At 36.1% G+C, this 27,897-nt stretch overlaps 1 protein-coding gene across 11 annotated transcripts in view; it reads left to right on the top strand.

The window, feature by feature from the left end:
* CEP128 (centrosomal protein 128) overlaps positions 1-27,897 on the top strand; it is a 376,215-nt gene that overhangs the window by 197,087 nt on the left and 151,231 nt on the right. Inside the window, exon 20 of one of the 11 annotated variants that reach the window (XM_053224791.1) lies at positions 12,298-13,063. The exons of the other annotated variants lie outside the window; for them this stretch is intronic. Coding sequence (XP_053080766.1) covers positions 12,298-12,398 — 101 coding nt within the window. The 3' untranslated portion in view covers positions 12,399-13,063. Of the gene's footprint in view, positions 1-12,297; positions 13,064-27,897 lie in introns of those variants that run through there. 11 annotated transcript variants of the gene reach the window in all.

Below are 27,897 nucleotides of genomic sequence, written 5' to 3'. Positions count from 1 at the left end.
AACCGTGAGACCAGGACTTGAGCTGAAGTCCGATGCTTAATCAACTGAGCCACCCAGGTGCCCCAATTATGCTTTACTTCTTAATGAGCTGTCTCCAATTAGAGGACACTCCATAGATCAGGTAGTATCTCTGAGGAAGGCAGATGTTCCTTGTGACATTTCATTTGCAAACTATCAAAATTGTTGATAGTAAGAAACTGAACCATTCAGAAAAAAAATTCAGTCAATAAAAGAGAAGTGAAGACGGCACTTATTTATCAAAAAAGAAAACAAAATACCTAGGTATAACTAACCTTAAAAAGAAATGTCAAAAAACACATGCAGAGAAATGTAGAACACACCTAAAAGACATAGAAGTATACTGGGAGAAGTGAATACTGGAAGAAAGTATCCATTCTCTTGGATAGGAACACTCAAATATCATAAAGGTATCATTTATTCTTAATTTATGAATTTAATGCAGTCTTATATGCATACAATTCTCTCTCTCTCTCTCTCTTTCTCTTTTGGCATTTGGTTCTTTTTTTTTTTTAAACTGGTGCTTTAGGGGCACCTGGTGGCTCAGTCAGTTAAGCGTTTGACTCTGGCTTAGGTCATGATCTCTCAGTTTGTGGGTTTGAGCCCCACGTCAGGCTCTGTGCTGACAGCTCAGAGCCTGGAGCCTGCTTGGAATTTTGTGTCTCCTTCTCTTTCTGTCCTTCCCCCACTTGAGCTTTGTCTCTTTCTCTCTCATTCTTTTAAAAATAAACATTAATAATTTTTTTTGAAAAACTAGTGCTCTATATAACTGATTAGAAAAATAATTTGGAAGAATGAAAAAGCCAGAATATCCAGCAAAATCCTGTAAAAGAAGAGCATGAGAAAAGGTGGTTCTAAACCACTATATATATATATATATATATATATATATATATATATATATATATTTTTTTTTTTTTTTTTTTTTTTTTTTTTACTAGACAGCCCAGTAGAGCAGAATAGAAAATTCAGGAAAGATCCAGAAGTTTGAAAAAGTCTAGTCTACAGTAATGCTGACATTTTAAATCAGTGGAATGGGTAGACTTTTTAATAACTGTGCTGGGATAACTGGATATCTATATGGAAAAAGATAAAAAGTTAGATCCATTTCTGACACCATCTACCAGATTACGTTTAAAATGGATCAGAGATTTCAATGTTAAACATGAGATTATGGAAATACTAGAAAATACCTGGGCAAATGCCTCTATAGTCTGACAGTAAGCAAAAGTTACCTAATACTAACTAAAATGTAGAAGCATTAAGGAATCAAGTGATGGATAAATTTGGTTGCACAGAAATTTTTGTAAATGGCTGAAAACCCCCACCATAAGCAAATTGCTGACTGAGAAAAAAAAAATTGTAAGTCTTATGATAGACAAGAGGTGTTATCCCTGATATATAAACAATTATTAAAAAGTCCAAATGTGTGAGAATGTCTGTGAATCTGGGAACTATGAGGAAACAAGCCTTTCATACATGGCTTATGGAATACAACATGTTACGACTCTTTTGAAGGTGACTTTGAATCTAGTTGATTTTCATAAGCATTTACTTTTAACAACTCCTTGGTCCTACTTCTAGCAATCTATGTCAAAGATACAGTGGCAACAATACAAAAAGCCCAATCCATAGCACTACTTATCACAGCATTACTTTTTTTGGGGGGTGGGTAGGGAGGGCAGGGGCAAAGGGACAGGGGGAAGAAGGAGAATCTGAAGCAGGCTCCATGGACAGCATGCAGGAGACAAAAGCTTAAGCGACTGAGCTGCTAGTATTACTCTTAATAGCAAAAGACTGGAAATAATGCTATGCCCATCAGGAGGGAGCTAGTTGAAGAAAGGGTGGTGCATTCAGAATGCAGGAATACGCAGCACGGAAGAGAAGTGTCCTTTTCACTGTCTGGTGTATGGGCTGGAATGACTTGAAGACTAATCGCCTACAAGAGAATCTCCACGTGACCCTGTTTCCTCACAGCCTGGCAGCCTCAGGGCTCCAAGCAGGTGTCCTAGGGAATTGTGCAGAAGCTGCATTGCCTTCTCCAAGGGGACACAGCATCACCTCCCTGCATGGGGTTGGTTACAAGCTAGGCACAAGTTTGTCTACGTTCATAGAGTGGGACTGTGCCTCCTCCACAGCCCCCCTTGCCTCCCACTTCTCACTGGGTAAATGTTAAATATTTCTTTTTTAACTTTTTTTTTTTTTTTTAAGAAAGAGAGACAGAGACAGAGCATGAGCATGGGAGGGGCAGAGAGATCGGGAGGCACAAGATCTGAAGCAGGCTCCAGGCTCTGAGCTGTCAGCACAGAGCCCGACGCGGGGCTCAAACCCACAAACAGTGAGATCATGACCTGATCCGATGTCAGACACCCAACCGACTGAGCCACCCAGGTGCCCCAAAGGGAAGTGTTAAATATTTTGAGATGTTTCCAGAACCACATGCTGTTGACTCTTTATGAAATAATCTTGCCCCTTTCTCTTACACATGTATACACAGAACCCAATCCGATCAAGGCTGTAGATCTAATTACTGACTTATAGTAAATGTAGAGGAATAATTTCAGTCAGCAGAACTCAGACGGTGGGAACTTTACAGGACAAAAGATCTGCTTTCTTCAACAACAACAAAAGTATATGGAGAATAAACTAGCTGGAGGGAGAAACTATGGATTAAAAGGCACTGAAGGGGCCCATCTGTCAGTGTAATGAGTGAAATTGCATTGCATGACCCTGATTCAAACGAACAAACATGAAAAAAAAAAAAAGTCAGGGAAATGTGAACACTGACTACCTGATAGTATTTGAATATGCTATTAAAATTATTAATTTTTGGGGCGCCTGGGTGGCTCAGTCGGTTAAGCGTCCGACTTTGGCTCAGGTCACGATCTCATTGTCCGTGAGTTCAAGCCCCGCGTCGGGCTCTGTGCTGACAGCTCAGAGCCTGGAGCCGGTTTCAGATTCTGTGTCTCCCTCTCTCTCTGACCCTCCCCCGTTCATGCTCTGTCTCTTCCTGTCTCAAAAATAAATAAAACGTTAAAAAATAAATAAAATTATTAATTTTTTAGATATGATAAGGATTATAACAGTTATCTTTAAAAGATAAACAATTTTATTTTCGAATAACTAAATCCTAAATTTCATTTAACATATGTTACCTCTTTTTTTCCTCTTAGAAAATTTAGTTTGAATATTCTTTTGGCTAAAATGTTAACTTTTTGGCTGAAATGTTTGCCCTATGGCTTTCTTCATTCTTCAAATGAATACTGGTTGCTTAAATCCCAGTGTAATCTTTGTAAAAATCTTCTAATGATATAGGCCTACATATTTAAATTAATTCCCAGAGATACTGTCATTCTAAATTTAATTGTGTGGTAAGAAATAAAGGTGTTATTTTTAGTGTGTTTTTCCCATTACATAAGCATCTATCTTGGTAATCTAAATAGTTTCTTAATTCTGTAGTTTAAGGTTTTATCAATAATCCTTTTGTGGGTTGAATCTAAATTAAGATGCTATTGCCCAAACAATTTTCTTTGGTTTTCTCTTATTTTAAAAGAAAACAGAGGGACGCCTGGGTGGCTCAGTTGGGTAAGTATCTGACTTTTGATTTCGGCTCAGGTCATGATCCCACGGTTTGTGAGATGGAGTCCTGTGTGGGGCTCTGCTGGGCATGGAGCCTGCTTGGGATTTTCTTTCTCTCTCTCTCTCTCTCTCTCTCTCTCTCTCTCTTTTCACCCTCCTTCCTCCCCAACACCTCCCCCATTCATGCTCTCTAGTGTACTCCCTCTCAAAAAAAAGAAAGAAAAAGGAAAAAATAAGAAAATAGGGTGTAGCTGTGACTATAAAAGGGTAGGATGAGGGATCTTTATGCAGGACCTGTCCTGTGTGTTGACTATGTTGGTGTTGATGTTTACACAGATCTGCACATATGCTAAAATGATAAAATTGCATGGAATTAAATATACCACATACCCATAATGCACGCACACACACAGACGAGTATAGGTAAAAATTGGTGAAATCTGGATAAAGTCCATGGGCTGTATCCCAAGGTCAGCTTCCTGGTAGTGATAGTGAATGTTAGTTTTGCCAAATGGTACCATTGGAGGAAACTGGGCAAAGAGTAGAAGACATCACTCTCTATAATTTCTTACAGCTGCATGTGAGCCTATAATTATCTCACAATAAAAAGCTGAAAAGTAGATTACATTGACTTTACTATTTTTGAATGGGAAATTACTATTATAAGAAAATCAGACATCAAATCTAGTTAGAATAGTAAACACAGTTTTTTTCTGAATCCTAGTTTTTAGCTTTTGATTTTTTTTAGCTTTTGATTTTTAAAATTTTAATTAGAATAGGACCTGAATAAAGTCTTAAAAACTGATATTGCTCAGCAAAAACATTTTTAAATATGCCATGACAAACACAGAGTCCTCTGGAAATCTTCAGTAACTGAAGGCATGCTAACGGTTGGGATGCTACAGAGAATGCGGTCTCTTGGTAGATGTTGGGGAACTTACGTACACAACTTAATTTAGACTTAGAGACAGCCACAGTTTTGAGAACCAGGAGGGTCCCTTTATACCTTCTTGTTTATAACTATCTTTATTACAAATGAAAGACTGAACCCAGAAAGGTTAAGAGACTTTTCCAAGGTTCTACACTAGAATGTGTTTTAACACATTAAATGTGTTTAAACACACTAAAATGTGTTTTAACACATTAGTGATTGATTTTGCTTACCTTTTTATCTCTGGCCATCTTTTTCTTCATGTGTCAATCCATACATTTTTACTCTCTATTTTAATAACTTTTTCCTTTAGTTCTATTCATCTAAGTTACCATAAGCATAGTAGAGACAAATGAACAAACAAATGATCGTTTGAGTGTACACTTTTTGAGTGTACATTTTTAAGTGGTGACATTTATGTGATTAAAAACCCCTGTTGTGTGTGGATATTTTGTTAGTGGTTTGCCTTATGTATTTGTATTCTATACCTCTCTGAGACTTTTTTTTTGCTTGATTTAAAAGAAATACCTCTTAATATGGTGTGGAAAATAAGGGGCAGTGGGGTTGCTGCAGGGTATCCAGGCAACCTATGCAAATGTATGAGCCCTATGCAAATGTGTGAGCCCTATGGAAATACATGAGCCCTATGCAAATGCATGACTATAGGATGCAGTTAAGAACATGGGCCCTGAAGTTTCACTGCCTAGGTTCTACCACACTGTGACCTTGGGAAACTTTCCCAACCTCTCTGTTCCTTAGTTGCCTCATTTGTTAAGTTGCATTGATAATACTGTCCAGCTGGTAGGATTGTTGTATCAAATGTGCTGATACATGAAAAATTGATTCAAACAGCAGCTAGGAAGTATTGAGTAAATGTTAGCTGCTATATTTAAATGCCACTCATAGTTTTGATTTTACTCTTATTAGACATCAGTTAGTCCCGGAGCTGCACTGGGGAATGTGGGAAAGGTGACAATAAGAATATGATCAGGAGTATGTATATGATGAAGAATCAGTAAATCACCTTTGAGCACCTGTAATGTCAAGGGCAAATGGATGCATGAGAAAAAAGGTGGGTTCTTTAATTTGGTCCATAATCTGGTTTTCCTCTTGAATCTTACACCTTTGGTTAATCAACCATTTAACAAATATTTGTTGAGTGCCTCCTTGTAATGCTGGTTGTTGTTGGCTTGGAACTAGAGATACGGCAGTGAATAAAATACACAGAAATCCCCACAGCTGTATTGGTTACATTTTACTGGCAGGAGACAGGCAATAGACAAAAACAAATTAAGTAAATTATGGAGTACGTTAGATGGTAATAATTGCCATGGGAAAAGGCATACAAAAGAGGCTTAGAGGGCTAACGGATGCTAGTAAAGGAAAAGTGTAATTTTAAATAAGATCATCAGGGTAGGCTTCATTGAGAAAGTGCTGTTGGAACAAACAATGAAAGAAAATGTACGTGCATATGGGAGAAGAGCATCCAGGCAGAGGGAGGCATTAGTGCAAAGGCCCTGAGGCGGCAGTATGTCCAGCTTATTTGAGGAGCTGCAAAGAAGCCAGTGTGATTAGAGTAGAGTGGGCAAAGGGGAGTGTGAGTGTAGTTGGGAAATTTGAGAAAAAGAGGGGAGTCAAAGATGATATTGAAGATTTTAGCCTGAACAGCTGAAACATCGGACTCTCCAAGTGTGAGGTGGGAAGGCCGATGGTGGAGCAGGAAGAAAATTAGTGGGAAAGAGTGAACTAAATAGCAGATAGGGTTTAAAATTTAAAATAGTCCTTTTCAGTCTGTCTTAGGCCAGGAAAGCTTAAGTCTCTCAGATCACCTCTTCAGCATCAGGGAGAGGTCAACTTACGTATCTTTGAGGCAGAAGAGAAGCCTGCCTCCCCTGGCTCCTCTGTCCCTGAGTGAAGTTCTTCATCCATTTGGTTGGTGCTTCCCTGCTGGCGTTTATTTGATGGCTGGAGTCTGTAGCTGGTGTAACTTGTCATCTGCTGCATTTCATCTCGGGCAGCGTTTCCTGTAGCACTGGCCAACCTGACCTCCCGTCCCCTCCTGCTGCTGCCCTCAGTTCCTCTGAGACCTGGATATGTGTCCACTTTGATTCCACGGAACCATCTGCTTTGTAGCCTCCCTTCATTATGGCAGCCTCTCAGAGGTAGGTGCCCCCGCCAGACTGTCAGCGGCTTCTACTTTCTTCTCGACAACGCAAGAGCCAAAGGCTAATCGGCAGATTGAACCTTGGGTCCCCCTGCTACCTGACAGTGCTCTCCTGCCAAGGCGCTGTGTCTTTGCTGTCTAGGGCAGCCTGAGAGGCAGTCACTTTTCAGAGTCTTGAACAGGAACCAAGAATCGAGAGCCCTGCGCTCCCCTCAGTTTTACCCTTGCTAATCTAATGAGCTGCTGCTTCTCTAGACAGAGAACCGAGAAGGGAAAATCAGTTCATATGTGAGACAGTCTTGTTTGTTTTCCTGTCTCTTCCCTGCCCTCTTTTAAGCCATAAAGGAACCGACTCTCCTGTTTATCATGTCCTATTACTTTTGGATCTCCGTTATTTTAAAGCTATATGGTCAGCTCAATGAGCTTGTCCCTTGGTTTGCTAAAATGGGAGACAGTATTTTCTTTCAAATTGATATCTAGCTCCAAAAATCCTATTTTGCATGAAAGAAGATGAACATTACATTGTTCTTTCTCCTTGTGTTTTTTGTTTTATTTTGAGAGAGAGAGAGAGAACGAACATGCCAGGGAGGGGCAGAGAGAGAGGGAGAGAGAGAGAATCCCATGCAGGCTCCCCACCATCAGCACAGAGGCCGATGTGGGGCTCAAATCCATGAACTAGGAGATCATGACCGGACACCAAGAATCGGAAACTTAACTGACCCAGCCACCCACGTGCCCTGTTCTTTCTCTCTGAATCCCTGAAGTCCCTAAGTGCTAAATTACTAAGTCAAAGCAAAACCCTTAGTTACTAATTGTAACCTCCACTCAGATAGATGCTTTAGACTGACCAGGACAAAGCCCATATTCCTCAGAAAGACAAGTTAAAAACTAATAATTTTAAACTTCTATAGCTAGAATACCTATGGTCTCTAAAATATATACATTTTTCCTTTTTGTAAACGCAAGTACACAAGTCCTATGAAATAGCTTTGCTTATTTAGATGACATAATAATGATATTTCCCAAAATGTTGAAGTGTATCTGATTTTCATCTTTTGCCATACTCACTCTTTGTTCAATGAATCTTCTTATGATCATCCCTGAACTCTTGTTTAATAAAATAAAACAAAGCACATTCGAAATCTGATTTAACATATCTTCACATTTTGAGGTAAGCAGATAGAACAGATGTTAGAGCATAACTTCCTCTGTATTTCTATTTAAAAATGTTAGCCTATTTTCTATTCAGCATTTTCCAAGTTAGCATGAGTTATTAAAAACAAAATGCAAGCACAGACAAAAAAGAAAATGGCTGTGCCTTCTTATTTTAAGAATAAAATCAATTAAATAAGGTTTTTCAAATGTGATCTTAATAGTAATAAGTTTAGAGAGGGAAAAATAGATAATTTAGAAAGTATTTCATTAAAAATTCCTAATCTCAGATGTTTCAAAAGATGTGTTTGAAGACATTCAGTTGAATGACGGTTAGATACATTTTGGGAGATATAATTATGGCATGAAAATAGAAAATCCATTACCTACTCTTTAGTACCTCTAAATTATTTTTATTGTATAAGGAGGCCTACCATTATACTTCTAGTTCATCAGTAAGATCTTTTATAGTAAAGCTAAAATAAGAGAAGGAAGTCTTGTATCCCTGAAAAGTCAAATTGATGTATAGAGTTCCTTACTTTTGATGTTTGGAAAACTTTTTTATTTCTTAAATTTCAGATATTGGCATTTGGTAATTTGATATGACCTAAATACACATAAGCAGCTAGTATCAAGAAGTTATGTCTTAGGTTTAATCCAGATAATATGCGCAGTCTTCTGACAGGATTCCGCTTGAAAAGCAGCCTTCTTTCTCTGCCCCGAATCAATATCTCCTACCTCAGTTATTTTCTCTCTTTTCTGTGTTTTGCACCCATTTTCTGTAATGTTTGCTTTCCTTCAGCATATTAATGTGTTTAAGTCTGCTCTGTCAAAAAAACAACCCTCTCTGAATTTTATGCCCCATCTAGGTACAACTTAATTTTATTCTCATTCGAAGGCCTGTGAGGAACCATCTCGCTCATTACGTTTTGCAGCTCCTCCATTCTTTCATCGAACTACTGAAATCTGATTTCTCAACTTACTTCACTGAGGTCAGGGCTGATATCCTAATGGTGAAATCCAAAGGCCCCTTTTCAGGGGACTTGTCATTTCATCTCTGTGTAGCACTTGACATTGATGGCCACTCTCTTTTCAGTGAACGCTTGACACTACTCTTCTCTGCTTGCTAAGTGCATTTCTGAGCATGTTCCAAGCTCCTCTATCAGCTCCTTTTACTCTATTCATTCCTTAAATTTTGGTGTTTCCTAAATATGGATTCTAGACCCTCTTATCTTTTCATACCTCATGTGCTCTTGGGAAGATGTAGTCTCCTGTCATGATTTAAACATCCAAATGCTCATGACTTCTAGCCAGCCTCTTCCTCAGTTTTCCAACTTGGGTATCTTACAGCCTTTCAAATACATATTTGCTTGGATCTCCTACAAGTAGCTCGCATGCAGTATATCTGAATATTCACCAACCATGTTCTTTCATGTACAACTTGTCTTCCTTTATTCCCTGTCTACCCACTCAACCAATCTAGAACCCTCCAGGTCTTTTCAATATCCTGCAACACCCCTCACATCCCAATAACCAAGCTGTCACTAAGTGGTCCTCATTTACCTTTCTCATAGTTTGAAAATCAATACACCACACCCCCCTCCACCACCACTTTCTGTCGTTTTTTCCCAGTGACTATTGTACTGTGGTTCAGACTTTCCACATTCTGTTCATGGCACATCCCCTATCTCTTAAGTCTTTCCACCATCCAGTCTATTCTCTGTAATACCAGAGTGTTTCATCCACAAAGAAATCTGGAGATGTTTACCTTTGTTTAATCCTTTCCACAGTATTTTGTTATATGAGGGATACACTATATGAACCTTAAAGTTTTTCATGGACCCTTTAAATCTATTAATACTCTTACTCTCCCAGGCACTTTGCCCTCCAGCAACACCATTTGACATTATTTGAGCACATTCCACCATTTCATATCTTGGCCCTTCGGATATGCTTTTTTTTTTTTTTTTTTTTTTTCTGTTTCAAATTCCATCTTCAACTGCTGGTGAACTAATTCTTTCTCAAAGCTCAATGCATGTGTCACCTGCTCTCTGCAACATTGTCTGCCCTTTTTCCAACTTCTGTCAAGACCAGTGAAGACAATTCTGACCAATGATTCCCAAACCCTATTTTCTCCCGCATGAGGTCATGTATTTGTGTGCTTTCCACTTTGTCTGTCTTGCACTGTACGTTTCCCGCGATAGGCAGTCTCTTTCTCGGAGGCACAGAGGTAACCCCTGCAACAAATTTTCTTCTCCTCTTTCTTTTCCAAGGTTTGCCTCCAGAAGCATATCTACTCCCTTTCCTTTTTATTGCCCCATTCGTAAACTGCAAATAATATGATTAGCTTAATAGTTTAAAAAACAAAATATCCTTAGTTGTGATTAATGTATAGAAACCATGCAAATGAAGAGTTCTGTCTTCCGAGAAAAAATTAAAGAATTGAAGTCATGTATCAGAGTCTAAAGCATTTCTGGGAGGAAACAGAAATCTCTGCTACATCCCTCCTCATCCTCAAACATCCTTTGTGAAACCCAAACCCCTAAGGTAAATTGAAAATGATTTCTTATTCAGTTGCAGTATTTTCCTTTTCTTATTTTTTCAAATGCATATTTTGGCAATGCGAACCCAGTATTTTAAACAAATTCCTACTTTATGCATTGTGATCTATCCTAGGGACAACATCATTTTTTAAATGGGAAATTATGGTCTAAATTTCAAACAACTGACTTATTGATATAGTTAAACATATTCGTAAGTATGGAGCTGCCTTTTAGTAATATTTTTGATTTTTAGATATCATAACTTAGCAATGGGCCCTTTCTCTCTCTCTCTCTCTCTTTAAATCAACAAGTATGGCCTCTAATTCTTGTCTTGTAGAGCACCTTTAAAACACTTGATGATTTTTTTTTCCCAAATAAAAATAATGATACCAGCTGATTCTTAATGATCAAAAATAAACTCCCTGAAGAAAAAATTGGATTTCAATTAAGTTTTGAAAGAGTACTTTATGTCTTGTTAAGGGCTAAAGTGAATTGTGAATAAACCCTAAGATTAACACTATTGCTTCTGACCTAGAACATAACTGTTTATAACTTGTATTTTCTGAGAACTGCATAAATGACATGTAGATGTAGGTTCCTTTCTATTATGGACCTAAAATGAAATATTAGCATTGAATGGAAATTCTGTCTTTATTACAGGGGACTTGATAGTAAGTTGAACTGGTAAATAGGCTTTAGATTTGATCTAGAATATAAATATCTTGAGCTGTTGCTGTTTAAGCAATCTGGGGTAGGCTGCTGCTGCTGCCTAAACCATTGATACCTCCAGAGTTACCACAGACTTTTTGCTGCTCCTGGTATGGTCCATGGACCAGCATCATTTACATTACCTGAGATTTTGTTAGCAATGTAGGATCCCCATCCTAGATCTTCTAAATTCAAATCCGCATTTTAAGATATCCAGATGATTAAAATACACATTAAGCTATGGGAAGCACTGCCTTAGACTAGTGGAATATTATGTTCCCTCACTGGAGAAAGATGGAAAGCCTTCTTATGCAAAGAGACCAGACTTCTGTCTCTACTCTTCAGCTCACTCCACCACCTCTCACAGGTCCTGTATTGCTCCTTTGCATTTCATAACAGGCTTATGCCTCCTCCCTGCTGGATTCTACGCCTTGACCTTTGCTGATAACTAGTTACAGTTTTTCCATTTCAGTGAACTGTCAAACCCTCAAGTCCAGTTTTTACCTTTCCAAAAATCCCTCAATGTGGGTGATCAGTTAGAAGAATTCATCTTTTGGGGATCCCTTTGCACCCACTCTATGCCCCAGAGTCAATGGTACTTATTGTGTGTTTCACATTTTAATTACCTTTAATCTTGTCAAGATTTCTGTATATTTTTTGATTGCTCTCCTTGATTCAGTACAGTTACAAAACCTTATTAAATATTTCTGGGGGTGCCTGGGTGACTCGGTCAGTTGAGTGTCCGATTCTTGATTTTGGCTGAGGTCATGATCTCACAGTTTGTGAGGGATTCTTTCCCCCTCTCTCTCTGCCCCTCCCCAGCTCATGCACACGTGCTCTTTCTCAAAATAAATAAACATTTAAAAAAATATTACTGAATGTGGACTATTTTAAAATCATACTATCTTGGCAATAAATGTAAGGTATTAAATTTTTCATTTACTTATAATTATCATGTCCTGATTTTTAATGTTCTTGGAACTTAGTTTGAGCTGTGGTCACCTACGAAACTGCAGTTTCATTTCAGTGCTAGAGGTATGCAGTTAGTTCTTTATTGGTGAAGATTTAGTGAGTAGCTTATCTTTTTTTCTTTTTTTGGGGGGGGTGGGATAATATTTTTTAAGTTTTAATTGTATAAATCTAAAAAGGTCTGGATTGTTTGTGAGAGAATTAAACAGTTTGCTCTCCTCTGTTCCTGCCAGGCAGTCAGCCCCAGTCACCTGTTCAGTTGCGGAGGCCTGTGGATAAGCTGAGGGTGTTCTGGGTCCTTTTGTCACTTTGGACATGGTTATTCCTCCCCTGAGAATCTGACCCCAGAGAAGATTGTGGTTAAATGGCGATTTGGGATTACCTATGACATTGTCTTCTTTCCCGGCACCTGCATGACTGCTGTTATCTTTTACTAACCAGAAAGCATTGACACCACTGCTTAAAATCATTTGCCTTTGTCAGCTTGTAGTAAGTTTTGAAGTAAATTTTGCCCATTTAAAGAAGAAAAAAAAATTCTTAAGATATTGGGGAAGGCCAGGAGTTTAAGATGAGTTTGTATCTGTATTTGTTGGTCTGTGGATTTTACTACAAAATTTCTGTGTTAATGGTTTCAAAATGAGATGATAATACATGTACTTATAGGTCACAATACATGTTCTAGTTGAACATACAAAAGTTGTGGCATTATTTATTACTTTACTGTTAGAGTAGATTTGTGTTGTAATGGAGAGATAGGAAAACCATTACAAGACTGTCATTTTTTCACATTAAGAATACCATAATGTGAAATAATATATTGCGCATCTATTAAAAATGTCTGTTTTAAAATTCTGTGGCAAATATTTAAACTAAATATGTATTCCTAACATTAGCTATTTATTTTTAATGAATAAAAAAATGCAAGAAAAAAATGTCTGACCCACTAAATCATCATATTTCACATCTTTCCTTTAATAATAACGCAGTATTTCAGGATACTATATATGAAATTATTTTGAGTTTCTTTTTCTTTTTTGGGGGGGGAGAGAGAGAGAGAGAGGGAGGGAGGGAGCTGCCACAAGTGGGGGAAGGGCAGAGAGGGTGAGAGAGAGACAGACTCTGAAGCAGGCTCCATTCTCTGAGCTGTCAGCACAGAGCCCAACATGGATCTCAAACCCACGAACTCTGAGATCATGGCCTGAGCTGAAGTAGGACACTTAACCAACGAGCCACTCAGGTACCCCTGTTTTGAGTTTCAAAGTAGATCATGGTAAAGAGACCTCAGTATAGTAAAGGGATGCAGGAAAGTCACAAATGGGTAGTTATTTAGTAAGGTAGTAAGTATGATATTGATAGTTAGGTTTTGGAATTGCACCGTGTTGAAATTGCACACACGTAAAAAGACATATGTATTTTTCTGATACTCAGGTTTATGTCATGATGTAGAGCTTTTTTTGTTACACTTACTTTTAAATATCTTAGACAAAGTGTGTTTGCAATGATTTTTATCTATACCTGGGCCAACTAATCTGAGAAATTTAATTTCCTGAAGATTGAAGCTACTTAGCATCCAGCTCTCTTCCTGAGTAACTTAAGTGAAAATGTATGTCTGCCAGACTGTGCTTTCTATCAATCATAAATATAAAACACTATAAAACAGTGAACCTAATTTGCTGATGCAGTAGCAAGTGGAGCGGGTTAGAACAGAATGGATGGTTGATATTTTCAAGATCACTCTGTCTTGTATTCAGTAACATAGTCTGGTTTTGTTACTTTGGTATGTTTGTTCCTCTTGTCCTTTTCCTCATGTTACTATATGATTTTTTAAAAAGGGATATAGTTTAGGCAGTCACCAAAATCAAACTATAATGATTCGACTCTACGATTATATAAATTTTAATTTGTGAATACATCAGAACGCTTTCACTTTAAAATATTTTAAGATATTATCCATATTAGAAAAGAACTTCCTTGGCCTGTAATATAAGAAGTCTGTTATGTTATATATAAAGTTTATATAAGTATATGTGTATATGTACATAAATGCACACACAACCCCCCATAGTGCCCTAATATTGTTTAAGCTTCTCAAAACTAAAAGTCTTTAATGTATGTATTCTAAGAATCTAACATATATTCAGCATGTTTTTGAGCAGTTGAGTTATTAAGTAAGTAAGTAGTCTCCATATCCAGCATGGGACTCAAACTCATGACTCTGAGTTCAAGAGTAACATGCTCTACCTCCTGAGCCAGCCAGGCGCCCCAAGCAATTGTGTTATTTAAATATAGTTGCATCTTCTATGTAGATGATTGGAACTTGGGGATAATGCTTAAATACGTAGCAGTTCGGGTAACCTAGAAATCTCGCCACTGTTCTTGCCGTCTTTAATTCCAGCTCTGTCCTCTCCTATTTAACATCACTATAAATTCACCTGCTCATTTGCTTTCAGTGATGCCTCCAAATTGTAGCTTAATGTAGTTTGGTCTCCTCCTACTTAGACTGTGAACAGGTTGAGGGTAAGAAGCATTTCTTACCCATCATTGTATGTCTGGTGCTTGGCATATTGTGAGGTTTCATAGCAATTTCTTGATGAATGTTTTGGAGTAATTATGTATGCTGAGAAAATTTCTGCTTTATGATTCTTTTCTCTTTAACTCTTTGTCTTTTTTCTTGCATCCATCTAATGTCTGCGCTCAAAAAGATTTGATATAATTCAACCTTGATGGTGAGGAAACATACAGATTAAATTATAATAAGGTAACATGTTTTAGAGTTTTAGTAAATTTACTAAAGCTATCTGATTTAGTTACTCCAAAGCTTTGTAAAGCAAGGTCTCCTGTCATGTATGTATTTATTTATTTATTTTACAGAAATAGAGACAGAATCGTCATTTTGTTATTTCTAAACTACCTTTGGGAAATATTTCCAATATTTTAATATTTCCAATATTTCTATTTCCTCTCATCAACTAATAAGAATGGAGGACTCCCATGAGCCTCCTATGCGATGCCTTAATCTGATCTAACAATTGGGGGAAAAAACAGGAAACACATGAAAATTTGTTTAGTGCAAAAACATTAGTTATCTATGTGTAAGAACTTTTGCAAAGAGCTTCTTACTAAAGCTGATGCCATTTATTCAGAGTGATGAATATTGATTTCATTTATTTTTATTACATGGGTATAGTATAGGCTAGTGAATAATTGAGTTTATGCATTTTTTATTATTGTTGGCAAGGCTGTTTTTACAGTCAAGACAAAGTAGCTGACAATTAAGGTCATATGGATTCTGGACCAAATGAAACCAGCGAGCATAAGGATTGGAAGAAATTAAGACCTCGTAAAGGAGTTACTGATCATCTAGAAACATTTTTGTTGTTGTTTTAAGTTAAATTAATATAATATTTAACACTTACTCTAACCAGCATAGAGTTTAGGGAAGCATGTATTTTGGCAGAGGGTAAAATATTTGATGATGTTAAATTGAAATAGTGGCTCTTTTTATAAAAAAGCTGGTTAGAGGACTAGACATAGGTAATCAGATGGAGACTTAGTCTACAAAAAGTCAAGCCAGAATAAGATAAAGCAATGATCAGAAAGAGGAAGAGGAGGTAAATAAATGCTTGAAGACTTTACTTGGAGGAATAAAAAATAGTTCTTGTTAATTCCTGGTCTATATATTTTATCTGCCTCAGGGAAAAAAGTCTATTACATACTAATGTTTTTAAAGAATAGGAAGAATAGGGCACATCATCAGGTGATAGTTAGCATCCAGGGGTCAGATGTTCATTTTCAAGCATGAGTAGAATCTCATTTCTGGGGAGAGTTTACTCGTACCTTTTCAGCTCCAAACTGGTTAACCTCATACATATTTAGAGTTTGATTTTTTTCTTCCTTTTTTTCTTTAAGGAATGGAGTTAGAACATTTTACAGTAAGCAATGTAAAAGTGTTTTTGATATTTTTGATAGCTGATATTTTATGTGAAAGTAGCATTTGTGTTTATTTTCTTTCACAGCAGGATTACAGATTATCCCCAGTGACTGTATCTAAGAAAAAAGTGATGGAAAGTCTGGGTCTACTATATACATGCTGTTCCATTTCATTTTAATTGAATTGGGGCTCTTAGGTCACCTGCGGGAATGTGTGCTTAACTGATGGGCAGTTCTTCATGTCTTCAACTGCTGTGTAATTTTCCCTTGAACATATATATCTCTTAAACATTAACGGTCCATGTTGAAAATAGAGGGTGGATAGCAATTGACAAACAGCCCTTTCTTAAGCCAAGAAAATCTGAAAAATATAGATTAGCGTATCCTAGCTTTCTATATTAAGGACTCTAGTATGTAATCCTAAAACATATGAAAGATGTCTCTTACGTTTTTGAGCATCCCAACATTTTTCGTGCTGTAAAGTTCCTAAATTATTTCTTGTTTTAATCCAATATAAAACCCCAATTCCAATGAAGGTTTTGTGGTTTTTGTGTATTGTAAGGTACATAGATAGATATCATTTTATTTTAAGATTGTAGTTTTAAGTGATTTTTCTATTCAATGTGGGGCTCGAATTTACAATCCTGAGATCAAGAGTCACATGCTCTGCTGACTGAGCCAGTCATGTGCCCCTAGATATTTATGTTCTAATATCTTTACCTTTAATTTTTTAATTGAGCTCAACACAGTTGGGCAAGTTATGCTTTTCATCATCTTTAGCTTGTTACTTGAGGAAGAATACTCTCTTTTAAATATACAAAGGATGCTAGTTTTTGTATAGGTAAAATAGCTTCCTTACATTGTTTTTTTTCTTGATCTAAATAACATTAATTTCTTTTACTCTTCATTGCATATTTTTGGTTAAAGTTGCCTTGTCTATAGATAAGGAACAGGTAGGTTATCAATAGAGAAGAAGCAGACAGATACACAAACATTCAAACATTCACACATTCCAAAATTTGAAGAACTGTTGAAGTAAACTATAGGTAATTTAATGACAGGACAACTTACCATATAAAATCTGTATTTTAAATGCATACATTTTGATATTAAATTCAGGAAATGAGTATAAGAAAAGAATAATGTAGTCCTTTCACTCATTTCATTTAAATGCAAATGTATGGGGGGGGTTGCGCCTGGGGGGCTCAGTCAGTTAAGCTGCTGACTTGGGCTTGGGTCTTGATCTCATGGTTCCTGAGTTTGAGCCCTGTGTCAGGCTCTGTGCTGACAGCTCAAAGCCTGGAGCCTGCTTCAGATTCTGTGTCTCCCTCTCTCTCCACCCCTCCCCTGCTTGTGTTCTCTCTCTTTCTCTCTCTCTCTCTCTCTCTCTCTCAAAAATAAACATTAAAAAAATTAAACACAAATATCTAATATTATTTAAAAAAAGAAAATATATAATGGTCAAGTTGGCTTTGTCCCAGAACTGGAATAGTTTAATATTAGAAAATATCTAAATATTATTTGCCAAATTAAATGATTAGATGGAAAAAACAATAATGTGTTGATAGTTGCAGAAAAAAAATGTATTTGGTTAATTTCTGCACAAATACATATTGCAAAAAATTGTTAGCAAATTAAGGGCACATTTATTTATTTTTACTTTTTTATTTTAGAGAGCAAGAGAGCATAGGCAGGGGTGAGGGGCAGAGAGGGGAGAGACAGAAAGAAGGAGAGAGAGACACACAGAGAAAGAGAGAGAGAGAGAGAGAGAGAGAGAGAGAGAGAGAGAGAGAATATCAAGCAGTCTCCACACTCAGCACAGAGCCCAATGTGGTACTTGATCCCACGACCCTGGAATCATGACCAGAGCCAAAATCAAGAGTCGGATGCTTAATTACTGAGCCACCCAAGTGCCCCAGCAAATTAGGGCATTTTAAAATTTGAAATAAAATATCTACAGAAAAGTCTTTTAAAAACATCATCTTAGGGGCACCTGGGTCATGATTTCACAGTTCATGAGTTGGAACCCCAAATTAGCTCCTGGTGTCAGTGTAGAAGAGCCTGCTTGGGATTCTCTCTCCCTCTCTCTCTGCCCCTCCTGTGAGTACTCTCTCTTGCTCTCTAAAAATAATCCTAAAAAAATAAATATTAAAAAAATCATTTTAAATAGGAAGATACTATTAAGATACTATTAAGAAAATAGGTATAAGAAATTATGCTCATTTTTACCAATTTCATTCAATTTTATACTAGTATGAGCTGCTAGTTTTGTCAGTGCAATAAAAGAAGAAAAATAAATTTATGGTAAAAGGATGGGAAAGGATAAAACAAAACTGCCATGATTTATAGATAGATGTGAGTATTAAGAGAAAAATAATCTACAAATTATTAGAAATTATACAAGAAGTTAAGCATCTGGATATACAATTCAATATGTAAAATCAATTCTTATTTATTAACGATGACCAAGTAGGAAATACAGTTTTTAAGATTCCATTCACAAAAGTAATACAATTATAATATACTTTGGAATATATCTATTAAGAGATGTATAAAATGTACACATACACATTGTAAAACTTTACTGAAATCCTTTAATAATAGATAAATGATAAACTATCTCGTGTTTATAAAAAGGCAAACTTTTGTATCAAAAGATGTTTAGGTTTTTCCAAATTAACCTAGAGATTCACTAATATTCTAATTCTCATTTAATTATATTCTGATTTCATATATGGAGTATATATAAAAACTTTACAACATACCTTTACATGACATTTTAGGGGAAAATGGAGGACTATTCAAAATGTAGGAGAAAACGTTTAATCCATATGAAAAAAATTATAATCCTCTTATTCACTGATAGCTTTGACTACCTTAAAATTACTTCTCATCAAAAGATACTTAAAAAATAAACTATGGATTAAGACATAGTTGTTAGTTGTAAAATTAAACCTGCCTAGGATTAATATTAAGGATAAATGAGGGTCACCTGGGTGGCTTAGTCAATTGTACATCCAAATCTTGATTTTGGCTCGGGTCATGATCTTGGGGTCATGAAATTGAGCCCTTTGTTGGGCTCTGCACTGAGCGTGGAGCCTGCTTAAAATTCTCTCCCTCTCCCTCTCCCTCTCCCTCTCCCTCTCCCTCTCCCTCTCCCTCTCCCTCTCCCTCTCCCTCTCCCTCTCCCTCTCCCTCTCCCTCTCCCTCCCCCTCCCCCTTCCCTCCCCCTCCCCCTCCCCCATCTCCTCTCCTTCCCCCACTCCCTCTCTCTCCCTCTCCACCCCACTCCTCCCCTGCCCCTGTCCTCCACTCACACATGCTGCCTCTCTGTTAGAAGAAAAGAAAAAAAAAAGAATAAATGAACTCCTAGAAATCAATAAGAAAAGGCAACAACTTAATCAAAAATGGGCAAAAGAAATGAACAAATATTTAATAGAAGAAAGTCATGTAGGTCCAGTTACCATGAAGAAATGAGATAATAGGTTGCTAGTTCAATAAAACCCCACTTAGCATAAATTTAAATCTAGTAACTTTAAGTGTTGGAAGGGATATGGATCACCAGCGTCTTATGAATTGTTTGGTGTAGTATAAACTGGTATAACTTCTCTTGAAAAAAAAATGTATTCTAGAATTTAGCACTCACAAATTGTATGTTTCAATAATATTACTCATGAGAGTTTACCCAGGAGAACTTCTTGCCTGTGTCTAACAGGTAGTATGTTCAAGAATATTCATAGAGATTGGAAGAATAAATATTGTTAAAATGTCAATACTACCCAAAGCAATCTACACATTCAATGCAATCCCAATCAAAATTGCACCAGCATTCTTCTTGAAGCTAGAACAAGCAATCCTAAAATTTGTATGGAACCACAAAAGACCCCAAATAGCCAAAGTAATACTGAAGAAGAAGACCAAAGCGGGAGGCATCACAATCCCAGACTCTAGCCTCTACTACAAAGCTGTAATCATCAAGACAGCATGGTATTGGCACAAAAACAGACACATAGACCAATGGAATAGAATAGAGAACCCAGAATTGGACCCACAAAAGCATGGCCAACTAATCTTTGACAAAGCAGGAAAGAATATCCAATGGAAAAAAGACAGTCTCTTTAACAACTGGTACTGGGAGAACTGGGCAGCAACATACAGAAAAATGATACTAGACCACTTTCTTACACCATTGACAAAAATGAATTCAAAATGGGTAAAGGACCTGAATGTGAGACAGGAAACCATCAAAATCCTAGAGGAGAAAGCAGGAAAAAACCCCTCTGACCTCAGCCGCAGCAATTTCTTACTTGACACATCCCCAAAGGCAAGGGAATTAAAAGCAAAAGTGAACTATTGGGACCTCATGAAGATAAAAACCTTCTGCACTGCAGAGGAAACAATCAACAAAACTAAAAGGCATCCAATGGAATGGGAAAAGATATTTGCAAATGATATATCGGACAAAGGGCTAGTATCCAAAATCTATAAAGAACTCACCAAACTCCACACCTGAAAAACAAATAATCCAGTGAAGAAATGGGCAGAAACATGAATAGACACTTCTCTAAAGAAGACATCTGGATGGCCAACAGGCACATGAAAAGATGCTCAACGTCGCTTCTCATCAGGGAAATACAAATCAAAACCACACTGAGATACCACCTCACGCCAGTCACAGTGGCTACAATGAACAAATCAGGAGATTATAGATGCTGGTGAGGATGTGGAGAAATGGGAACCCTCTTGCACTGTTGGTGGGAATGCAAACTGGTGCAGCCGCTCTGGAAAACAGTGTGGAGGTTCCTCAAAAAATTAGAAGTAGATCTACCCTTTAACCCAGCATTACAATCCTAGGAATTTACCCCAGGGATACAGGAGTGCTGATGCATAGGGGCACTTGTACCCCAATGTTTATAGCAGCACTTTCAACAATAGCCAAATTATGGGAAGAGCCTAAATGTCCATCAACTGATGAATGGATAAAGAAGTTGTGGTTTATATACACAACGGAATACTACGTGGCAATGAGAAAGAATGAAATATGGCCTTTTGTAGCAATGTGGATGGAACTGGAGAGTGTGATGCTAAGTGAAATAAGCCATACAGAGAAAGACAGATACCATATGTTTTCACTCTTATGTGGATCCTAGAAACTTAACAGAAGACCATGGGGGGAGAGGAAGGGGAAAAAAAAAGTTAGAGAGGGAGGGAGGCAAACCATAAGAGACTCTTAAAAACTGAGAATAAACTGAAGGTTGATGGGGGGTGGGTGGGAAGGAGGGGAAAGTGGGTGATGGGCATTGAGGAAGGCACCTGTTGGGATGAACACTGGGTGTTGTATGGAAACCAATTTGACAATAAATTTCATATTAAAAAAAGAATGTTCATAGAATCACTGATAAGAATAGAAAATCAATTCATAGAATCATTGTTTACAATGGCAGAAAGAACTCAAATGTTCATCATCACACCTTGAATAGCAAGGCATTGTAAATATACTATTTTTTTGTGTATTTGAAATTTTCTGTAAATGAGGAAGAATGAATGACGAAATAGAAAGGATCACATAAGGGAGCAGGAGAGAGTGAAAAGGAGTGGGAGTGATTGTGAGATTAAAGCAAAGTGCCTGTAATTAATGGTTTCATGAAAGTCAATGGGTGTTCCATTTGAGTTTTACAACAGTTCTGTATCTTAAACAAGAAGTAATGTGCTCCATGAACCCCAATGTGTATAGCAGCACTATCAACAATAGTCAAAGTATGGAAAGAGCCCAAATGTCCATCGATGAATGAATGGATAAAGATGATGTTGTGTATATATACAATGGAGTATTACTCAGCAATCAAAAAGAATGAAATCTTGCCATTTGCAACTACATGGATGGAACTAGAGGGTATTATGCTAAGCAAAATTAGAGAAAGGCAAATATATGACTTCACTCATATGAGGACTTTAAGATACAAAACAGATGAACATAAGGGAAGGGAAGCAAAAATAATATAAAAACAGGGAGGGGGACAAAACATAAGAGACTCTTAAATATAGAGAACAGAGAGAGTTATTGGAGGGGTTGTGGGAGGGAGTCGGCTAAATGGGTAAGGGGCATTAAGGAATCTACTTCTGAAATCTTTGTTGCACTATATGGTAACTAACTTGGATGTAAATTAAAAAAAAAAAAGTAATATGCTCCATGAGTAGTGTCCTTATGGGTTAATAGGGAATTGTATCTTTTATGTAATGTGACAAGGTATTTGGGTCACTTAACAGGGGAAAATATGAAATTAAGTTTTCTGGTGGTTAAGCCAGTTGTGACTTTTCTCTATAATAGAGCTATGTGGGAGGCAGTATATATGGTGTAAATAAAGCAAGTTAGTATTAAATATAGCTCTATTTCCTATCTCATTCACACATATACTGGTATATATGCGTATACGTATATATATATATATATGTACACACATTTTGAGTCATACTTTTTCTTCATTTGAAATGATAGAGTTTTCTAAAATTCAATAATGAAATTTTCTTATAAGCAGAAAATTGAGCCCTTAAACATTTTTTTTATCTGTTTTAAAATATGTTTTGCATTTAACTTTGAATATTTTCAGAACATGACATTTTATGGAAATCATGGGATGTGTCACAGACTGAGTATTTTGAGATCATTTGTCAGCAGAAGTGGAAAATTTATTTGTATTTTATTTTTTGCGGGGGAGTGGAAAATTTTTATAGTGATGTGATCTCCAAAATATCTGCAAGGATGGTGATGATAGTGAGTAATTACAGGAACAATTATTATAAAACACCATTCACAGACTGCTTATTGAACACTAAGCATAGTGTTAATTGTTTTTAATCATCATGTCAATTGTTCTTTGATTTAGATATTGTTATCCTCTCAGGTTCAGAGATCACACAATTGAAGTGTCAAAGCTAGGCTTGGAACCCATGTATTTGGATTAAAATCTGTTAGCTCTTTACCAGTTCTCTAATACCAAAAATGTGTACATTTTTCAAAGTGGAAAAAAATAGTATTTAATAAGCTTTTTAAAAGATTCTTTTGTGTAGGGAAATAAAATGGACCCCTTTTTCATAATCCTATTTACGCGATTATTTATTTTATGTTTTCTGCTGAATTATTTCGAAATTTGCCAATCAGAAGCACTGTCAATTTCCTATAAAGGACCAGTGATTCAAAATCCTTTATTTATAGTTTTTGCTGTGAAGATAGCACATCCTTGGATTTATTAATTAATATCCAGGAGTTTATGGAAGCTTATCTTTTCTAGAGTTCTGATGCTTAAAAGGAAAGTAAAGAAAGGCATACATATCTCCTTCCGGAAAACCAAAAGTAGGCCAGGATTATAGGTTGTAAGCAGTTTTTCATTTCTGAATGTGATATTCCTTTCGTTTAATGCATTTTAAAAAATGCTTATCAGCTCATTAATGAAACAATGGTTTTAGTGAAGCAAGAAATGATAATATATTTTTTTCAATGGATATTCTGGCTTCCTTTAATTGTGCAAACAAATACCACAAAGAGTTTCTTTATAATTTCAGGATGGAGTTGTTTTACAATGGTTTATAATTATGTAAATCTTCTAGTAGAATGGTAATTTTAAATTTTTGCTCAGACTGTAAATTTCCCTGTTATTATTAATCCTGGTCCTGAAATAGAGTTCAGGGGGCAAAAAAACATCCAAAATATGGGAAGTGCTATTATATAGGTCATATTATACATAGATGCTTACCTCTCTTTTCTGAAAAGATTTCTAGCCATTACACCTTTTTTTTTCTTTTAACCTCAAATATTTTAGAGACAAAGTTTGGAACTTTGAGCTTCAGAACAGATTATTTGGAGGGGATAAAGACAGATAAGAATTAAATTGCAACTGATAAGTTTTCACTTAATTTACTAATTTCACAAACTTCAATGGAATTATTATGCAGAATAGTATTATCTTTTGATTTTGCTTAATTTTCATGTGATATATAATATTTTCCCCAGATGCTATAGTACTTTCCAATTAGAAAATATATTTCTGAAATAGAAAGCATAGGCTGTTCTTCTGAAATGAAATTAATCAATTGATTTAGGGATCCAGTGAAATTTTAGAAGAAATGGAAACGTAAACTGTACTACAGATGTGCCTTTAATGGGCACAAATGTCTATAATTGGCAGTGAAAAATAAGAGGCCAAGTAAAGTGTTAAAAACCTTGGAACTTGGTTCAGAATTGTTATGGTTCCCTCCCCATTCCTTACTCCCTGTGTTTTGTAGGTGAATATTTTTCATTTTACCTAAAAATCTTAGCTATATTGGATTTGTTAATTTGAATGTTGATTATCTCTGTAGTTCCTTTTCATAGAACCTAGATTCAACAAGTATTTTAATATACTGACTGTAGTGTCATCAATTCTGTGATAGTGCATGTTTTAAAAACATTTTTTGTGTTTATTTTCATTGCACTTTCTTTTGTTGCTTAATATGTATTTCAAAATTTGTTTAATGATAATGTCAGGTTAATTTCACAGGTGAACAGAAGACTTCTGTGCTTTTTGTGAGGATTATTTTAAACAGTATTTCTTTCCAGTTTGAACTTTTTAATTCCTAATAAATGGTATAGACTTGTTTATTTTATAGTCAGTAACTAGCTCGTATGTTCTATTTGGATTGCCAGAAAAATATGCTTAGAAATATAAGAAACTTATAATTGGCAGGCCTCTGGGATTCAAGGTCAATTTATATGTGTCGTCTGTTTGGTGTAAATCTCTTGTTTTTGTTTTTACTAAATTGGAATTTTGAAAGGTGCTTTTAAACTTCAAGGGCCTGTCAGTTTTGATATGTGAGGATAATTTTGAAGATGTAAAATTCTCCCCAACCTGTCCCCTCTGTTTTTTCCAAAAAGCAAGAAGGAGAGAACAGATTACTGTATATAGACAATACAATAAGGAGATCAGTGATTTGTGAACAGTAAACCATAAAGCAACATCCCCTATAATCAATCAGTCCTTCTCCATGGCTCATTAAAATAAAGCATCCAATTTGCTCAGCTTGCAAAAAGAGTGGTGAATTTCAGTTCATACTATTCACATACCCAAACTTTTTTTGGTCAGTTATCAGTCAATCACCTGCTTATAATTCTGTTCATAGTTCTGTAGTTTGTCTTTGGCACAGAAAGGAGGTTTTTAACCTTCTAATTATAAGATATAGAAAAGGTCTATGGGTCCTGTTTTCATTGTAGACACAGTGATTGTGTTGTGTTCTGGTTTGACATGACACAAGGTTTGAGAATGGCTAAATTGATCTTAGATTTAGTTTTGATACTCTTCCCCAGAAATCTGCCTTGCGATATTTTTGTTATTGATGAGCCATATGTTAGTAATGGAGAAGTCTGTCAAAGAACTTGGCATTTGTTAAAGATTATTTGATACCACCAGTACCTTACCTACAGTCCAAGGCCATTTAACTTATAGAGCTGTGGTTTCTAGTTCTTACTGCTTATTTTTAATTCAAGAAGACAATCAGCTTAATAGACTGTCTTTTATAAATCTATTTGCTTTAATACCCCTAATGGAAATATTTAGCCTTGTAACTTTTCAGTGTGTTATATTTGAGAACTTGCTGTCTGATAAAATGCTGGAAGCTGTTGTGTATGACAAACTCCTATACTCTTTCTGGGTCTGTGTTTGATGTGATTGCCTACAACATTCTAAAGAGCTACCTTATGCATCTAGTCATTCCTCTGATGACCTGTTGATTTAAGTAAGGATTCTCTGATTTAGTAGAAGTTAAAGGTAAGATAGTAAAAAAAAAAAAAAAAAAAGCAAATAAATGTGATAATTCTCTTATGGCTCAAGATAGCTGTCGGTGAGTCAAATGTATATTTAAAAAGTCAAGTATAGAATCTTTCTCACTGATAAAAATCTTTTTCAATAATAATCTTAAGGTTATATTATTTTTAAAAAATGGTGATAGGTCTTTATAAAAATGAACTGAAAATTGGAGGTGAGTGTATGTATAAGTGGCTGATGAATGAAGAGTGATGGCTTTAGGTTTTAGAAATATTGATCTGTTATACTACTAGTGAATATCTGGGATTTTGGTTTCATCTCACATTTGTAGGTTAGACACACTGAAAGATTTAGTCCTGTGCACTTTTATTAACTTCATAGTGAAATTAGATAATCATGTGCTATAACCATGTTCTTCCAAATTTTCTGTGTCTGTTTTAAAGTATTTTTTATTGGGGTGCCTGGGTGGCTCAATTGGTTAAGGATCTGACATCAGCTCAGGTCATGATCTCACAGTTCATGAGTTTGAGCCCCACGTTGGGCTCTGCTGATGGCTGAGAGCCTAGAGCCTGATTCGCATTCTGTGTCTCCTCCTCTGTCTGCCCTTTACCTGCTCGTTCTCTGTGTCTCTGTCTCAAAAAATGAATAAACATTAAGAAAGTTATAAAAAAGAACTTTTTATTGATAAAAATCTGAGTACCAGGCAACGGTCAAAGCAGGGAAAACCTGGGCAAAAGGGAGACCAATGTTAAGTTCTATTTAAGAGCAGTACCAAGATGATATCTTTTTTCCTCAAAAAACAAAGCTTTCAACAAAACAATACAGTAACACCATGGTAGCACAGAATAGAAGCATACAGTTTCCAGTTTTGCTGGAGTGAGTGACACTTTTTATAAATGTAATAGCATTGATCACATTAACTAGATATACATTTATTTACAGTTGTTTCCAAAATCTTTTCTTTTAAAATTTTCCTGAGTCCCTCAGACTTGTAACAAACATCTAGACAATGCGTGTTCATTTTCTCTTAAACTCCTCATTGCCACTTTGAAGATAGGTTATTATTTTTTTTCCTTTTAATTATTTGCAACTTGGAGTTCTTACAAATAATAATGATTTGTTGTGATAATTTGTTTTCATTATATTGAAGATACAGTGAGAAGCTGAATTATTTTTTTCTGGATTTGGATGTTTTTAGGTTGGAGCTAGTAAAGCTTTAATGCTTAGATTTGTATTATAATAAAATTGGAACAAATCAATAATTGAGTTGAATTCAATTCATCGTCTCAGTGTTCCCAAAATAAATCTTCAAAAAGCACCAGTTTTTAAATTATCAATAGGTTTTCCCGCCAAAGATGGTGGTCAAGCCAGGGTTGCAATTCTTTAGAGAAGGAGAGGTTTGAAATAATAATTTATATACACTTCTGTATTTTCTTCATCTGTAAAGAACACCTGAGCCTCTGAGAAAATTTTTCTAGTACTATAAATTTTGCAAATTAAAATTGCAGTAAGTTAAATGTTTTTTTCAAGACATTTCAAAAAAAAAAAAAAGGTGCACCCAAATAAAATGACTGAATATATTAGGATTTGTGAGGGTTGTGAAGTAACAGAAAATGTAAGGCACACTTACGTTTAATGAGGGGACTTCCTTAACCTGTGTATATTAGTTTTCTTGGGCTGCCGTGACAAAGTACCACAGATTAGGTGGTTTAAACAACAGAAATTTATTTGATCACAATTCTGGAGGCTAGAAGTCTAACATTAACCTGTAAACAGGGTTGGTTAAATTCTATCTCCTTGGCTTGTAGAGGCCACCAGTCATGTTGGATTAGGGTCCACCCTAGTAACCTCATTTTACCTTAATTACTTTTTTACAGGACCTGTCTCCAAGTGCAGTTATATTCTTAGGTACTGGGGGTTAAGACTTCATCATATGAATTTTGAGGGAACACAGTTTAGCCCATAATAGAAGGTATGGGACTTGCATGAATATTGGGTCTTCTATCTTTGATGCTATTCAATTCATCCTCTATCTGTTTTCTTTAACTAGATTTAGCACATGTTTTTCCATTTTGTTGCCCTTCAGAAAAATAAAACAGCTTTGGGTTT

Source organism: Acinonyx jubatus, chromosome B3, assembly GCF_027475565.1.
Source record: "Acinonyx jubatus isolate Ajub_Pintada_27869175 chromosome B3, VMU_Ajub_asm_v1.0, whole genome shotgun sequence".
In the NCBI taxonomy this organism is placed as follows: domain Eukaryota; kingdom Metazoa; phylum Chordata; class Mammalia; order Carnivora; family Felidae; genus Acinonyx; species Acinonyx jubatus.
Note: the sequence above shows the minus strand (reverse complement) of the source record. Positions and strands in the feature narration are given on the sequence as shown.